The sequence below is a fragment of the Lepidochelys olivacea genome (genome assembly GCF_965140295.1).
Source record: "Lepidochelys olivacea isolate rLepOli2 genome assembly, chromosome: 3".
Classification (NCBI taxonomy): Eukaryota; Metazoa; Chordata; order Testudines; family Cheloniidae; genus Lepidochelys; species Lepidochelys olivacea.
The window spans coordinates 209,945,739-209,963,059 of NC_140413.1; the positions used below are offsets into that span (position 1 = coordinate 209,945,739).

General features: G+C 45.3%; 1 protein-coding gene across 3 annotated transcripts in view; it reads left to right on the forward strand.

Annotated features, from left to right (window-relative positions):
- Positions 1-14,758, forward strand: part of ANAPC1 (anaphase promoting complex subunit 1) — a 65,887-nt gene extending 51,129 nt beyond the window's left edge. For all 3 annotated transcript variants that reach the window (XM_084624673.1, XM_084624674.1, XM_084624675.1), the window contains exons 38-48: positions 412-605; positions 2,777-2,863; positions 3,404-3,521; positions 5,232-5,309; positions 5,823-5,890; positions 8,997-9,135; positions 9,964-10,050; positions 10,702-10,797; positions 11,133-11,331; positions 12,255-12,389; positions 14,387-14,758. In XM_084624673.1, the coding sequence (XP_084480799.1) occupies positions 412-605; positions 2,777-2,863; positions 3,404-3,521; positions 5,232-5,309; positions 5,823-5,890; positions 8,997-9,135; positions 9,964-10,050; positions 10,702-10,797; positions 11,133-11,331; positions 12,255-12,389; positions 14,387-14,502 (1,317 nt within the window). In that variant the 3' untranslated portion in view covers positions 14,503-14,758. The remainder of the gene's footprint in view (positions 1-411; positions 606-2,776; positions 2,864-3,403; positions 3,522-5,231; positions 5,310-5,822; positions 5,891-8,996; positions 9,136-9,963; positions 10,051-10,701; positions 10,798-11,132; positions 11,332-12,254; positions 12,390-14,386) is intronic.
- Positions 14,759-17,321: the final 2,563 nt, after the last annotated feature.

Sequence of the window (17,321 nt, forward strand, 5' to 3'; positions counted from 1 at the left end):
CCAACCTGTCAGTTCAATAAACCAGGATTATTAATGATGCTAGTGACCCTTTTGTATTTTTCCCTACAACAGTGTTGTCTGATTTTTCTAACATTGGGGAATAGACCGAATAGTCATGAAGAAAATGGTCCCTTCTTTGTGGGCTGGGTAGAAGAATGTAAACTAATGGGGAGTGTCAAGTGTGAAGCTGGTGTGCCTCCATGTACTGATGTGCCGGTGGTCATTGTAGTGTGAGTTTTCGAGTATGTTAGTGAGGCTGTAAGATTAAGGTTCCTAATGAGGCCTCTTAGATGAGAATCTGCAATATTCTATTGCGAGTCGTACGTTGTATCTAGTGAGAAGCACATGTAAGAGTGTAGAAGTGTAATTACTCCTCTTCTTCCCCTTCTCCCCCCACCCATATACTTCAAGACAGGTCACTATAACCTTGAAACTTGTTTGAGTGTCGTGCTGCTGTCTCTTGCAATGGTGATGGCGGGCTCTGGCAACTTGAAGGTCCTCCAGCTCTGTCGTTTCATGCATAAGAAGACAGGTGGAGAGATGAACTATGGGTTCCATCTGGCTCATCACATGGCTCTTGGACTTCTTTTTTTGGGAGGAGGAAGGTAACCCGTTATTTCCAAAGCTGCCTTTTTCCTGCTTTGTATTACGAATTATCTTGTGCTTCTCGAGGATGGTATGTCTCTAGAAGAATGCTGACTGTTTAGAGAAGAGCAGCACAGCTTCTGGTGGATTTTCTCTTATTGCTTTCTACACTTTGGCTACTTAAATCTCTTCTTTTTTGATAATGCGTGCTCACTGGAACTCCAGAAGTGTACGTCCCTCAGGAATTTGACTGCCCTTATAAGTGAAAAGCTGACACAAATAATAGAAATGATTGCTGGTGCAATGGTTTTAATTCCTGGTTAAAGGAAAACTGAAAAGTTTTTGTAGATAGAAACACTAGATTACAAACCCACCGGTGATGCTGCTTTGAGTGACTAATGCAGCAGAAGTTTTGGGTTTAAAAACAACGCTTTAAAGCGCTGGTTTGCACGCGTCCTGCAGAATGCCTGGCTGGGTCTGCCAGGGCTACCGTGCTACTTTCTAGCCCACCACGTGGCCTGTGGAATCTTGCCTTCCATTTTCCTTTGCTGAAAGCTGCCCCTGTCCCTTCTCTGCAGTCTCCCTTTCTGTCCTGGGGGTACCATAAAGTGTAGTATCATGGATGAACAGGAAATGCTGCCTTCAGTGGTCCCTGTCCTGTTCCTTTTCTGGTTCTTCAGGGTCTCAAGTTCATTTTTATCTCTAGTTTTCTTTTTTTAGGGTCCTCTTTTCCCTCATCTTTCTGTCCCCACCCACCAAACTTATTCTCTTACCTGGGATCCCGTTTTCACTCCTTAACTCTCTTCCCTGGTCGAGCACAAAACTTCCCATCCTCTGCCTCTGTGGGTTCTTCAAGCTTGGCTCGCCACCACTGCAGCTGTCAGGGCTCTGGGGCGAGGCTGAGTGGGGTTAAAGCACAGGCTTGTCTGTTGCATGGTCTTCTCACCTGCCCATGCTCAGTGAGCTTCCAGGTGCAGGTTCCTCTCCTTCCCTTTCTCCCACTGGCCAAGGAAGAGTCTCCCTTTATTGCTTGATGCTGCAGCCAGACCGCACGAAAGGCCCAATCCCCCAGTAATGCTACGCGGGCAAGTGTCTGAATGCAACAGTGAACTCCCTTTGAGCTGTGATCTAGACAGTGACACTGCCTCCGGTCTAGGCTTTTTGACTGTGTGAACACAGTCTTCATTTTACTGCAATCAAATGATTACAGTCAATTCTTGTTTTGTATCAACGTATAGTGGATATTTGGTGTTTCACTTGCACATAGGTTAAATCTGTCCCATAAGAAATCTAGTGTGCAGATGGCATGGTCAGACTCCCGCACTGCAACCAGTCTCATCAGGAATTCTGTCACGTTTTGACCTGCTGTAACTTGTGTAAATGCAAATGGTATTGCCATCCATATAAACATCTAGTCCTTTCTGGAATCTTGGTAAACTAATTACGTCAGTAATATTCTATGACAGTGAATGTCTCAGGAAGATTGCTGCATGAATATTTCTTTCCCCATTTTAAATGTGTTCCCTAGTTTTACATGGGACAAGGTGAATAGTAGCACCAAAGTGACTGTGACCTCGTCCAGGTCTTAAAGAAAAAAATCCACTTCTCCATTGGCAAGTTGGAAGCTCTCTCTAGGCTCTCAATTTGAGCAGGAGTTAAATTTTCATTAAAAAAAATATTTATCCCTAACGGTTGCACAGATAACTTTCCTAATATGAACAAAAAGAAAAGGAGGACTTGTGGCACCTTAGAGACTAACCAATTTATTTGAGCATAAGCTTTCGTGAGCTACAAAGTGAGCTGTAGCTCACGAAAGCTTATGCTCAAATAAATTGGTTAGTCTCTAAGGTGCCACAAGTCCTCCTTTTCCTTTTGCGAATACAGACTAACCCGGCTGTTACTCTGAAACCTAATATGAACAGATGCAGTGGTGTCTTTTAGCGTCTACATTGAGCAAAATCCGTCTGCCTTTCTTGAGTGGAGTTAAAATCTGAGAGTATATCTATCATTTTATATCCATATAAAGCATTTGGCTTACTGTGCTAATGTTTATATTTATAGAAGTTCATTACATACGTGCACTGTGCTACCGCAGTTCCCGTTTTCTGGCTCATGAGAACACACTGGGAATGGATGCGAGAGTTCGGTGAGTCACCAGTGCTGAAAGATAACAGGTGATGTTTCTTTGCAGATACTCCCTGAGTACGTCAGATTCTTCGATTGCTGCTCTTCTTTGTGCTCTGTATCCTCACTTCCCCGTTCACAGTTCTGACAACAGGTAAGGGCTAGCGATTGTGTGTGTCTTCCTAACATACAATAGGTGGTACTTCCACAAAAAATGATCCAGGACTCAGGCTCTGAAAGCCTTTTGGCTACAGTGAGATTAGAGCTGAAGCAACTAGTGCCAGCTTTCAAATAGTTGTGAGAAATGGAGCAATAAGTAAAGAACAGGATGACAGTGATGATCAGATCAATGAAGAGATGCTGGTATGACTCTGTATTTCTTTAACAAACTGCATCCTGGTCAATACAATTTGGCTATAACAGTTTGCTCTATAATGAAAGCTCACCTATAAAATCTCTCTATGGAATTTTAAAAAAATGTATTTAAAAGCGAATAAATATTGTCTTAAGGAAACCCTCTGTCTTTATAAAATCAGTAAATGAATATATGTACATATTGCAACAAGTTTTACTGTAGTCTAATAGAGCTTCTGTATGTCTCTTACCCTTCGTGTAGCTTGCCAGCACACACAGGTGTTTGGAGACCTCTCTTTAGCAACACCATTGTGCTAAATTCTTTATTTCCCATAAACAGATATCACCTTCAGGCCCTACGGCACCTGTATGTGCTGGCAGCAGAACCAAGGCTCCTGGTGCCTGTTGATGTGGATACAAACACTCCTTGTTACACGCTACTAGAGGTTACCTATAAGGTAATGTATCCGAAGTGGGGAGGCATGGGGCTGTGAAGCTTGAAGTTCATTCAAAACTTCATGTACAGGGTGTATACATATCTCAGCGTTGTGGCCTGCAATCCTGGTTTTGTTTTCAGTGGTCTAGTGGAGTCAAACCAGATTGTCTAGGCAAATAATGAAGGAACTCCTCCCAACCCATATCTTTTTTTCTAGTGCTTTGAGTAGCACCTTGAGGGTAGAACCAAAGACAAGTGAAATGCACAGGGAAGTCCAACAGAACTCGGTGCAGATACTGATCTGGGGTACCAGTTATCTGTATAAATATCGTGGAGATTTTCAAAGGCACAGAGTCAGTGGAAGTTGGTTGCTCCAACTGACTTTTAAAAATCTCAATGCTTTGAAAACGGGATACTCAACATTCCTCCCAGCTACACCCATTAGGCGCTTCTTGAGATGAGTGCCCGTCCTCCACAATGGACTGTTGTAGAAAGATACATTCAGGATCAAACAACTTCCTACAGCTGAAGTGTGACGTGGCATGGTTAGGACCCTACCAAATTCACAGCCGTGATAAACGTGTCACAGACCGTGAAAGTGGTCTTTCCTTGTGAAATTTGGTCCTTTGTGTACCTTTGCCCTACACTCTACCGATTTCCTGGGGGAGACCCGTGTTCCCCAAACAGGGGAGACGCTGGAGTCGCAGGGTTATGTTAGGAGGGTGCAGTGGTGCCACCCTTACTTACGTGCTGCTGCTGACGGCGCTGCTGCCTTCAGAGCTGGGCGGCCGGAGCGTGGCCAGCAACTCCCACGCTCTGGCCACCCAGCTCTGAAGGCCGCAGCGCAAAAGTAAGGGTGACAATACCACACCCTGCCATCCTGACTTCTGTGATACTGCTGGCGGCAACGCTGCCTTCAGAGCTGGGCTCTCGGCCAGCAGCCACCGCTCTCCGGCAGCCCCGCTCTGAAGGCAGGGCTGCCGCCAGCAGGGGCACAGAAGTCAGGATGGCAGTACTGCAACCCTGCTACAATAGCCTTGTGACCCTCCCACAGCCCTCTTTTCGGTCAGGACCCTACAGTGACAACACCCTGAAATTTCAGATTGAAACGTCTGAAATCCTGAAACTTACTATTTTTAAAATCCTTTGACCATGAAATTGACCAAAATGGGCCGTGAATTTGGTAGGGCCCTAGGCATGGGATAACCTGTGGGTATAAGGACAGGCCTTACCAGCCTTTAGGAGAAGAGAACTACAGAGACCGTAGTGATCTGACCAGACGTGCGAAAGCACCTCCTGTTGTTGCTTTGGAAGATTGCCCTTATGGGCCGTGTAGCTCATTTTTGAAAGGTGGGTGTTTAGGTTGAAAAATGTCCCCTTCTCATGACGACGGTGCTGCACATGTTGACTCAGCCATGCTGCCATCCTCTGTTTTCCCATAGACATTTTGTGACAGACCTGAAGCAGCGCTCGGTGGAGCTTGAAAGCTTGTCTTTCACCAACAGAATGTTACACCAATAAAATTTTACCTCCCCTACCTTGTGTCTCTCACTTTGTGACATAAATGATAATATTAAGCCACCCATTTCACCGGGAAAATGGATATAGAAAATACAAGGTTCTTGCAGTGCAGCCAGGCTGAACAGAGGTGTAACTGGGAGACTGGCATGCTTTCTGTTACTGTGCACTGAAGCTGTTTTTATTAACGCGTGACTGTTGATGGTGTTTAAAGGGCACGCAATGGTATGAAGAAACCACAGAGGAATTGATGGCACCAACTCTCCTCCCAGAGCTTCACTTACTTAAGCAGGTAAATCAGGGCTCCAACTGAGTAATGTACATTTTGGCCCAGATTCTGTGATGCAGTGAAGATTCACTCAGTGAGCAGAAAGGAGGGTGGCTATTGGGGACCTAGTTACGGCTCTGATTCGTTGCCCTGGCCCCAGTGCATGTTAGAGCAGCCTGGGATTAGCTCTAGCCAATGTCCGCTGACAATGGCCCCCAGAGACCATTTCCTACTGGTGGGATAGCCATAGTGCATAGTTATGCCCCTACATGTTCCTTCCTACCCCTGATCCTGCCTGTGGTCCCTGTTACCTCTACACCCACTGGGGATTCCCCCGGGCATCCTCTGCAGGGGACACGGCCAGTTTCTGTCCTCTTGGAGTCTCCAGTGACACACAGCAGATGGTGCTGGGAGGGAGTATCTGCCCGTCTAACGGGGTAGAAATAGATTTATATTGCTCTTTTGTTTTTGCAGTCCCTGTTACCTCCATATCAGTGATATGCTCCTCACTAGTAATTAAAACATTTACATTGGCAGATCAGAGTGAAAGGCCCGCGATACTGGGAACTACTAATAGATTTAAGCAAGGGGACACACCAGCTGAAGTAAGTATTCCTGATGCTATATATCTAGATTGACTAAATTTGGTAATGTCCCTTAACATTTAAGTAAACTTGTGAAATTTTTTATCTCCTATAGTTAGAAGTAACACCTAAAATTTACAATAGCTGAAAGAAATTAAAGAAATTCTTCCGTTTCAGTTTGTCTACTTTTGTGCATTTGACAGCCCTTTGTGCGTAGTCAGTTTCACACTTCCTCTGGATAGTCAGTTTCACTTGTTTTGTGGGTTTTTCATTTAAAAAAAAAAAAAGAACCAAGAGAAAGGTAAATGGGCAGGGGACCTCTGCTAGAAACGACTTTTAATATGTGGAGGTTTTGGGTTTTGTGTGTAATTGATGAGATTTCTCATTGAAAATGTCCTTGAAAATGGCACACTGCTGATAGAGTGGCTAGCTAACTCTTACTAGTGTGCCAGAGATTATATTTTTCTGAAGTGTGCACAGTACTAATTAATGCAGATTAACATTTAAATACATCCATTGGACAATTGTAAAGGACAGTAATCGTATCTGAATATCAGAGGGGTAGCCGGTTAGTCTATATCCCAAAAACAACGAGGAATCCGGTGGCACATGAAAGACTAACAGATTTATTTGGGCATAAGCTTTTATGGGTAAAAAATCCCACTTCAGATGCATGGAGGGAAAATTACAAATGCAGGCATAAATATACTGACACATGAACGGAAGGGAATTACCTTACAAGTGGAGAATCAGTGTTAACAAGCCCAATTCAGTCCAGGATAGGTTGTAGATCGCTGATGATGTGCTGGAGAGGTGACTTTGGAATACTACAAGACGGGCCCAACAAGGAAAATAACAGGACACCCACTGGCCATCATGTACAGCCCCCAGCTAAAACCTCTCCAGCACATCAACAACGATCTACAACCTATCCTGGAAAACGATCCCCCACTCTCACAGACCTTGGAAGGCAGGCCAGTCCTCGCTTACAGACAGCCCCCCAAACCTGAAGCAAATACTTACTAGCAACTACACACCACATCACAGAAACACTAACCCAGGAACCAATCCCTCTAACAAACCCCGTAGCCTTCTCTGTCCCCATATCTACTCTAGTGACACCATCAGATGACCCAGCCACACCATCAGGGGCTCGTTCACCCGCACATCTACCAATGTGATATATGCCATCGTGTGCCAGCAATGCCCCTCTGCCATGTACATTGGCCAAACCGGACAGTCTCAACGTAAAAGGATAAATGGACACAAATCAGACATCAGGAATGGTACCAGACAAAAGCCAGTAGAAGAACACATCAATCTCCCTGGACATTCAATAACAGATTTAAAAGTAGCCATCCTTCAACAAAAAAAGTCAAAAACAGATTTCAAAGAGAAACTGCAGAGATACAATTCATTTGAAAATTTAACACCATTAATTTTGGCTTGAATAGGGACTGGGAGTGGCTGGCTCCCTACAAAAGCAATTTTCCCTCTCTTGGTATTGACACCTCCTCATCAATTATTGGGAGTGGACCACATCCACCCTGACTGTATTGGCCTTGTAAACACTGGTTCTCCATTTGTAAGGTAACTCCCTTCTCTTCATGTGTCCGTATAATGATGCCTGCATCTGTAAGTTTCCCTCCATGCATCTGAAGAAGTGGGGTTTTTTACTCACGAAAGCTTATGCCCAAATAAATCCATTAGTCTTTAAGGTGCCACCGGACTCCTTGCTGTATCTGAATATAGGAATCACAGGTAAAATTATTCCTAGCATTATAGATAGCAGCCTGGAATTGTAAATTCTGTAAATGATGCATGCAAGCTAGAGTGGCATGAAAAGAACACCTGAATGTTTCACTAGTAATTTTGCTATTTCATTTAATGTAAATGACACAGTCAAGATTAGGTTAGATACAGCAACGCACCCTGTAGAGAGAGAGACTATAAAACCACCCACAGTTTGGAGTAGAATGTGATGGCCCATTTGGAAAAGGGCGGATCTCACCGGGAGCATATTCAGCCAGTGCCGTGTAATCTACACTGGCTGCCTTTTGGGTTTAGGGGTGGGGTTGAAGGTGGTGGTTTTGACCTGTAACTCCCCCAGTAGCTTTGGAGCTGTCTGCCTGAGAGTCCCTCTTTCTCATACCATAGTGCCCCAGGTAACATGGGGGCTGCCAACGGGACATGCTCTCTGGGGGCTCCCAGCTTTGGAATTAGCAACCCCCTTGGATCCACAATAGCCCGAAACTGATGGCATTCAGGACATGCTGCAAAGTGGTCCTCCTCCCCCTCCTAGCAACTTTAAAATGGGGGGAATTGTGAGGCTGGTGACTGGGTGGAGCTGCAGGGGACACTGGTTTTAGCTTTATTTGCCTGGCTCCCTGGTTATGGGTTACTGCTGCATGATGGTGTTGATGTGGTGTTTTTGACAGGGTTTTTTACAGTTATGGGTAACGGATCCCAGAGCATAGGGATAAGGTGCCCTTTTATATAAATCTAAATAAGGTAAAGGACTTTTCTGAACAAACTCAATTGCTTTGCAGTAGCGAAGCTCTGAGCTGTTTTCACGTATGTGGTGCTCACCCTAACCTGTAGGGTTGCTCCTGAACAGCGGGTTGTTGGCGTTGCCATCTCTTGCTGTAAGAGGAAAGAGCCTGTTCTCTAGGGAAAATGGAGCAAAGCACTGATGCATGGCGCTACTCTTTGTCGAGTGAGGTGCCGTGTGAATGGAACCCTCTGGTGCCATTTTCAGGGGGTGGTGCTTGGGGGCTGAACCACCCATTAAGGTATTAATTTCTTCAGAGGGAATTCATAATATTGTATAGATCAGTAATGCTGGAAAACCGAACTCCTCTTCGCTCTCCCAGTGCTGCTCCCTTCCCCTCCCCCCCGATTGCCTTCCTGTGGTTGGATGTCAGAGAAATCGAGATCTCCCCATGCATGTGCATATACAGGAGCTAAATAACGAGGAAGCAAATCCCTGGATAGGGACATTAGCACATACAAGTTACTAGGTTGCTAGTTATTTCTATATCTGTTTGCCATGTCATGTGTCAGTACCACAGCTGGATGGAAAGAGATTTAAATAAGTTCAAAATGGTAAATGTTGTTGTTTTTTCAGGTCGATCCTTTCTAAGGATGGCATCCTGTATGTAAAACTGCGAGCTGGGCAGCTCTCGTACAAAGAGGACCCAATGGGCTGGCGCAGTTTGTTAGCACAGGCTGTCACTCACAGGAACTCTGAAACTCGGACGTTCAAGGTAGCATCATCTAACTGTTCAGCTAGTGAGCACAAAGCAGTAATGTGACCACTGTGGTTACTGGCAGCTCTGCACACAAGTTCTCACGTGAATGGTGCTGGAACTGAGAGAGAACCGTACTGGGGCAGTGAGTGGTTGAGATCCTGAGCCTTCCGCCTTCCTGGGTTCAAATATGGGCTAGGAGGGTAGTGATGAAAAGCTGTTGCTATCTCACAGCTATTTGGCCTGTGGGAAGTGAATTACTGGGTTCAGTCCAATTCCCTCTGGCCAGGAGCCCATGTCACAAAACTGCTGTCTTCAGAGCCCAGAGAGTGAATTGGCATGTCAGTGGGGAATTTCACCTCTAGAAGTGGCCTTTACAGAGCAGGGGTGGAGCAAGCCATGTTGGGGTACAGCTGAGAAATGTGTACAGCCACTGTCTGTACCTGTTTCACTCAGCATTTCAAGTGGCAGAGTGCTGCCAAACTAGTACTTTTCAGGAGTGCTGAAATCTCTCTTAAAAATGGCATTAGTGCATTGCTTTAGGAAAATTAGCCCAGCAGCTGCCACACAGCACTGGGCCAGGCTGTCTTAAGAGCACCCACACCACCACCCCTGCCTCTTTACTTTCTAAATAAATAAATGGCATAGCTTTTTCCAGTGGTCAGATGCAAAGGTTATGAGACTTTGATTTTGCCCATTAAATCAATCATGTAGATTACAATGACCTGCAGCTGAGCTCTGGAGAATCACAGTAGGGAAGGAGGGGAGGGTATAAATTATTGTTTGACCTATGCAATGAAAGCAAAAGATTCCTAATCTAAAGTGTGCATTTTTACCTCTTTTTAGCCAGAAACTATTTCTGCTTTCACTTCTGATCCCGCACTACTTTCATTTGCTGACTATTTCTGCAAACCAGCTGTGAACATGGGTCAGGTACACATTGCCTATATGTGGGATATTGCTCAGAAGAATGGTTTCTTTTCTTGTTTTCATAAATAAAATTCAGAAAATGAATGTTAAGTTGCAGACAGCAGAGCTAATTCAGTAATGCAAGAAAAATTGTTCTGAAAAGACCTTGCTCCTTGGAGGAGTTTGCTATATAGAACAAAATGGCATTACATAAAGAATACACAAAAATAGAAACACAAAATAGAACTATGGTACCTGCACTTAAAAAGCTTTTCAGTATAACCTTCTGCCACTGTTTAACCTCACAATTATATTCCCTGAATTCCCTATGGTTTGTACAAGGTATATCTACTGAATACTGAGATAAAGTAGGTTACTGATATTATTTAGGGCAGCCACTAAAGTTGTCTTGTGAATGAAGACTATGTCTTCTCTTCGTGCAGAATGAAATTGGAGACTAGCCTTCCAAAATACTAAGGGAGGGAGAAAAATCTAACTACATTTTGCATTCTTTTAATGAATAAATACACAGGGACACAACTCTTTCCATAAGATGAATTACAGCAGATAATGTGGGGGATTAACCATAACAGAAGCCAACGTGAGCAATGTAAGAGAACTTGTAATAAATTATACGAACAGTGTGCACTCTGTGAAAGGCATGTCTTTTATCAGAAACAGGAAATATTGGACCTCTTCTCATCTATTCTTTACGAGTGTGTTACTCGAGAGAATCCGGAGATGCTGCCTGCATACATAGCAATAGATCAGGTAGAGTGAACAGTGTTCATTTTTTAAATCCTTAACAGCACTGACTCTGCAGAAGGGTATCACGTCAATCTCACTCCTTTCATACGTATCATGGGTACCAGAAATGGGAAATTGCTCTGTCATCACAGGTTTACTGACAGCTTTCTAAGATTTCAAGAGAGCAATTGAAAAATAACCTAATGAGGTGATAAAGATCAGGAGCGGGTAGTCTGGTTTTTTTAGATTGACACACTGAGGGAGGGAAGTTCAGTTATTTTGCAGTTATGAGGGGGGGATGTTTCTTTTCTAGTACAGATCAAGTTCACAGAATATCTTTGTGTTTTCTCTCCTGTTAGGCCGTGAGGATATTAGAGAGAAAAGAAATGTCTGAGACCTTTGAACTGTGGCAGATAAAGCTGGTATTAGAATTTTTCAGCTCCAGAAGCCACCAGGAAAGGGTGAGGAGAAATCCAAACCGAGGGCTCTTCATGAACTCTGAATTTCTGCCTGTGATGAAGTGCACTATTGATAATACTTTGGACCAGTGGCTACAAGGTAAAGAGAGCAGCATGAGTATAGTGCCACATTTTGGGTGTGAGTCTGTGACCCTGCACTGAGAGAGATCTGACACCCTGCGGTACAGCTTCTGGGAATCAGGCTTCGTTGGTATCTTGCCCATCAGCTGGGGTTTTTTTTGGTTTTTAGTGCAGGTGGGGGAGGGGAAATAAAGAACAGATGGCTCATGTTTGAATGCTGTTTATCTGCTGATTGGCCAATTTATAAGAGTGAATGTGGCCTCCTTCAGGTAATCAAGATAAGGAATTGTAGCTGATTTTTGTGATTTTTTTTTTTCTTAAGTATTTGCACAAAACCAGGTAGCCTTAAAAGCTGAGCTGGTGCTCTGAGCTGCTGCCACCACTGGAATTTTAGAATAGTCTCCAAAATCTGGTTACCTGTGTCATGGGAGGCCCCATGTAGTGTGTATTGTGTAGAACAGCAATATGTGTCTGCACTTCTCTCTCTAGGTGTGTTGCATTTTGTGTAATTACCTGGTGTCCCAAGTACGCACCTTCTGAGAGCATTGTGTTCCAACTGGCACGCTTTAACATAGCGTTTGTATGCGATACCCTGAGGGCTCTGTGTGACTGCTTCCTTGTGTGGAAAGTTTGGGTTAATGCAGGAGATGACTCAGACTTCCTTAATGTTCCGAGGGGCAGTGATGTCCTGTGAGCCCAGGCAAAGTGAAGCGGAGAGCGAGGTGGGGATTAGGTTTGAAGAATGGCATGGTGGTAGTCCTTGAATGAAGAGCTGCTACAAGACAAAGCCCTGGCCTTGGTAGTCGGTGCTGGGGGGAGATCCTTCCAACAAACCCATGTGGCAGGGAGCAATGTCCCACTCCAATGCCTCTCTGTGTTCTGTTCTCTCAACAAATGAGAAGATAGTCCCTGAATCTCAGCAGACTCCCTTGTATGTTACAGCTGGCGGGGACGTCTCGCTGCACTCCTACCTAAGCGGGCAGCCTACTGAAGAATCTCAGTTAAGTATGCTGGCCTGCTTCCTCGTTTACCACTCAGTCCCCACCCCAGGGCAGCTCTCAGCAGGCGGCTTAGAAGGTAAGGTTATGGCCGTGCTGGGTTGGATTGGGCGTACTATTACTATAAGTTTGACCTTTCACGTTTACCTCATGTGTTAAGTTGTTGCTACAGTGTAGATATTTTTTTTTTTACCCCTGTGCAAGTATTTTCTTTTCTTGTGACTTTTCTTGGACCTTTATGTGATGAGCAGGGCCCTTAGCCGTAGGGACATGATGGGGGATTAAAGATATCAGCCTTAGCCACTGCTCTTCAGTAGACATCCTGGCTTTTCTCCAGGTTGATATGGATAAGGATATGAGGCCTTGTTCCCTTAGCACTCAACCAGGGACCTTCAGTGCACCAAAGGATTCATGGCACCTTGCACCTGGAGGTAGTGACGTTTCCAAAGGCAGTGGACAAGATCAGACAGACTGCATTCCTCTGCTCCCCTTTATTACTCTAGCTTTGTCCTGAACATCGTTGCTCATCTTTCCTTTGAGCACCTAGGTGGTTCTGGAGAGAGGACCTGCTCTCCTAGTGGCAACCTGTTTGGTCAGGAAGGTAGGGAAATTTCATTCCATGGCCTCTATTGAATTCCCCACCATGATAGGCTGATGCTCAGAGCCGTCCCATCCTCACAAGCCTGGTCTAGGTGATGTTTCCTGCTGACCCAATTATGGGAAGGACAAAGAGAATGCCTTCGCACTGTTACTTTCCTAGATGCACTGTTCGAAACCCAGCTGCTCAAAAATCAGGCTCCACCTCCCCCCCCAATGAGATTTTAAAAAACAATCAGTGTTGGCTCTTCTGCTTTCTGGGATTTGAGCTTCTCGGGTCACGTTTTTCAGCTTTTCCCCCAACCACAGGGTCCAGAACATGACCACTTTTAAAGGAAAGCAGACACTCCCCTGTAACAACAGCATTCAGGGAGCTGGGGCTGTAAGAAAAACACCACTTACCAGGAAAGAAAGTCTCACAAGAGCTGGAAATCTGTAGGTGTTTGTAGGGTGCCCTTCTTATAGCCTTCCTGTTTTTGGGGCATTCTGTGGTTTTTTTGTTTTTTTTTTCTTCAGAGTTGTTGCTCACACTCTTGGGGGTTGCCTCCATCTGCTCACTTCTCTAGAAGAAGCTTTTATAACTGGCTTGTTCGGTGAACATCACTGAGGCTACTTTGCACATACATATCACTTCATTTCTTCTTTCTCCACACACAGAGCTGCCAGGTCGGGCCTGGCGTTTGAGCACAAACATTGTGAGAAGCATACAGAATTGCTAGGCTGTCAGGAGTTACCAAGCTTGTGTTCCTTACTCAAATGGTGATGGCAAAATAGAAAATAAAACGCCAACCTCTCCACCAGGGGAGGTAGCCGGGCTGTTGGGTGGGCGGCGTGGAACAAATAAGGATCAGCCAACCCTTCCAGTGTGGGAGGGCATTTTGAAAAGCTGGGGAGAGAGTTGGTTGTGTTTTTGTCTTTTTTTTTTTTTTAAAAAGACACTCAAAAGAATACAGAGGCAGGAGAGTGAGAGAGTAACGAAACTTGATGTGCAAGGTCAGGCCTAAAGGAGCATTTGGGTGGGGATACCATCAATTGAAAGAAAAACCCATTCCCACATCCCCCTGAATTTTGTACCTACAAATAACACCTCAGCTGAGTAGAATGTTTTAGTTCATTTCCTTTGTGTGTCGTCAGTTTCTGTTTCCCTGCTTAGGTGATTGGATACCCAGTTTTCTGTTTGATTTCTGTGTTGCTGTTCGAGTCTTAAGTGTCCTTCACCAACACACACAGGGATTCCTTTCTGAGTCCTTTCCTAATTGTTAATGCAAACTTAAACTAAAAATTGCCAAAGTTTACTGTTCATAGACTATCCATTTTGGGTGTGCGCGTTTGGAATATTGAGTAGATGGATACTCCACCAAAGACATGCATCCTTACTGCACTGAACAGCAGTGATATTACATTTCCAACACTGTTAACTGTTTCAGCATGCAAGCGTTCTCCAGATACAGAATCATTCTCCTGCTTTTGTCTCACTAGGGAGCGTAAGCTTTTCTGAACTGCTTTTGAAATTCAGGCGGCTGAAAATGCCAGTTCGTGCATTGCTGCGACTTGCACCTCTACTGCTCGGAAATCCACAGTCAATGGTGCTGTGACTGCCAAGACGGAGACCCAGAACACAAACCTTACACAGTGACCAAAGCCAATGCCAACAGTGTTGTTTTAAGTTATCTGAAAGACACATGGATGAAGGGAACTTAACGTTGTAACTTCACAGGCCATGTCCCAAGCATCTCTTCCACTTGCCCGTAGATGTTTTGACTGTGACAGAGAGCTTTGTATGTATTGTTGTTTCAGTGAAGGGTACCTGCATACAACGAATTAATCCTTTACTTTTCTAAATAAAGTTTGTTTACAAAAAAGCCTTGTGGCGAGTCATGAAAATAACCGATCTGGAAGCAATTGGTCACCTCATGTGCTCACCACCCAGTATCCTGAGCCTTTGGCACTTTTATAACCGTCTTTAAGGAGATAGAAATGGGCTTTTTACAGGGAAGGCATTCAGGAGCAGTAGGCCTCAACCTCCGCTTTCCGTCTTGGACAGCTGGATGGAAACTGTAAAGATGAGTCGTACGCCATCACATTCATATACTGCCTGTTGCTTCCCTTTCTTCTGCCATTTTCAAAAATCGAATCTTTTTTCTAAAACACTTTTTTAAAAAAAAATACAAGATGGGACCATTTCGAGCCCAGCAGAACAAAGACAACTTTGAATTTCTTTTTTTAAATGAGATTATTTTAATTTCATTTTTCAACTGGTGCTGAGCAGAACCTGCTCGCTGGGCTGTGCCGCCTCTCCGACGAGGCTGAATCTGTGTACTTGGCTAGGCTATTTGGACATTCTGCGATTCCTGCCCCCCCACCTCTGACACGCAGAGGTGCTGGCCCTGGCAATGGTTTGCACATGATGGAATTTCTGTGCAGTGAATGAGGAAAAGCTGCAGACAGAAAGATGTCGGTGCTGCGGAAAGAGCAATGGCCCAGAACCTATGAGACCAGAACCTAGTCAGTGGATTTGCTGCAGGCTGGTTATGCAAGATTGGGTAAGTCCCCTAAACTAGAGCATTTGAGGCCAACAGTATTGGCAGCCTCACATCTCCGTACTTCAGTTCTCCCAGAATGGGGCTTGCTACATGGAGCCTGGAATGTTGGAGGGGTGGGGTAGGGTGAGCAGACAGCAAATGTGAAAAATCGGGAGAGGGGGTGGGGGTAATAGGAGCCCATATAAGAAAAAGACCCCAAAATCAGGACATCTGGTCACCTTAGGTGGGGGAGCACACACTGGAGTGCTGTTGGCTGGTGACCAACAACTGAGCAGAGGGGTTATGGCTGGAGGAGGGGTAACAGGACAGCCCTGGATCTTGGAGGAGATGGCAGCTTCCAAGGGACCATGGAAAAAACAGGCTAGGGGGTGGGAGGACAAGGCTGGGGGTCACCATTCTGAGGGCTGTATTGAGAACCCCTCATCACTGCCAGAAAGGAGGATGGCCTGTGGGGTCACTAGCTGGAGACCAGCCTTCAGTGTGGAGAAAAGTTGTCAGATTTTACTGGAAAAAAAATTTCTATTTTTTACTTTTTAAAAACAAACCTGTTTAAAATGAAATCTGAATTTAATTGTTTGAATTCCATTTGCCATCCTAGTGCAGTGTGACACACATCCCTGAGCAAAAAGTTAATTATCTAGTCAATAAGTAGTATTTCATTCACCATTTTAACATACTAAAATATACAATTAATCTGAAAATATTAAGCCATATAATTACTTGTGTATATAGTTATAGAGAATCTTTGTAGGTAGCAAAAAGACATCGAGGCTCTGTTTAGTTGCAAGTCAACATGTTTTTATGGTTCTATCAACCAATGAGAATGCACCTTTCTTTAGCAAATGGAACAGTTGACTAAATTGATGATTTAAATTGAGGCTTTCCACTTGATGACTTAAATCATGATTGACATCAATCCACGCAGCCAGGGTTTGGTTCTTGGCTCTTCCACACACTCCCCGTGTGACCTTGGACAAGTCAGTTCATGTCTCTGGGCCTCCAGTCCCCCTCTGTCCAAAGGGGATAACGCTGCCCAGCACCAGGAGAGGAGTGGGGAGATGAGGGTGTGGCTTGGGTGAGGCATACAGATAACAGCTGGAAGCTCATAAGGGCAACTTCTCCAGGAGGGTGGCTGGGGTTGGGTGGGTCTGGGTCCAGGGTGATGCCTGGGGTAACACATACTAATGGCCAGCAGTGACCAGGCACTTTCCTCTACTGAGATGGTGGCTCCAACAGCCTGCGTATGCACAGGCCTTTGCAGTGGGGCTGTTTCTGGAGCACCGTGGGCAGGGACGATCCCTGGGCCAAGCTCCCTAAGACTCAGAGCAACGTCCAATATTGTTGGCAAAGACTCGCTATCCCAGCCAGAGAGAGTAGAGCCCGCCGGTGGCTGGGCCCTGGCCAGCCAGGCTCGCTCACATGCTGTATAGCAGAAGAAGGGCCCTTCCAGAAAACATTGCTGGGCTGGAGCGAGGGTGCTGTGCTCAGCAGGCCCCGGGCACTGTGCGACCCCAAGCGCCAACGCTCGGAAAGGCACTCTCTCTCCACAGATCCTGTCGGAGGGCAGTGACAAGAAAACACACCCCACGAGGAATCAAAGCCAGGGCCTGAGACGATCGCAGCGTTTGATCTGTCCTATACAAAGACGTCCATTTCCTGGGTCCGGCACTGCCCTGAAGCAGCGCTCCTGTTCGGACAGCCCCCGGAGCCCCTCACCACACCAGTCCAGGGAGTGCGTGGTGCTGGTTGGCAGAGATTGCATGGATCTGCGTCTCCAAGGAGGCAAGCGCTGTATTAAGGGGCTTTCTGCAGCTGAGACAAATATTCTCTGCTCCCCCAAAGAATTCAGCAAGGTGCCGGCAGCCCTGTGG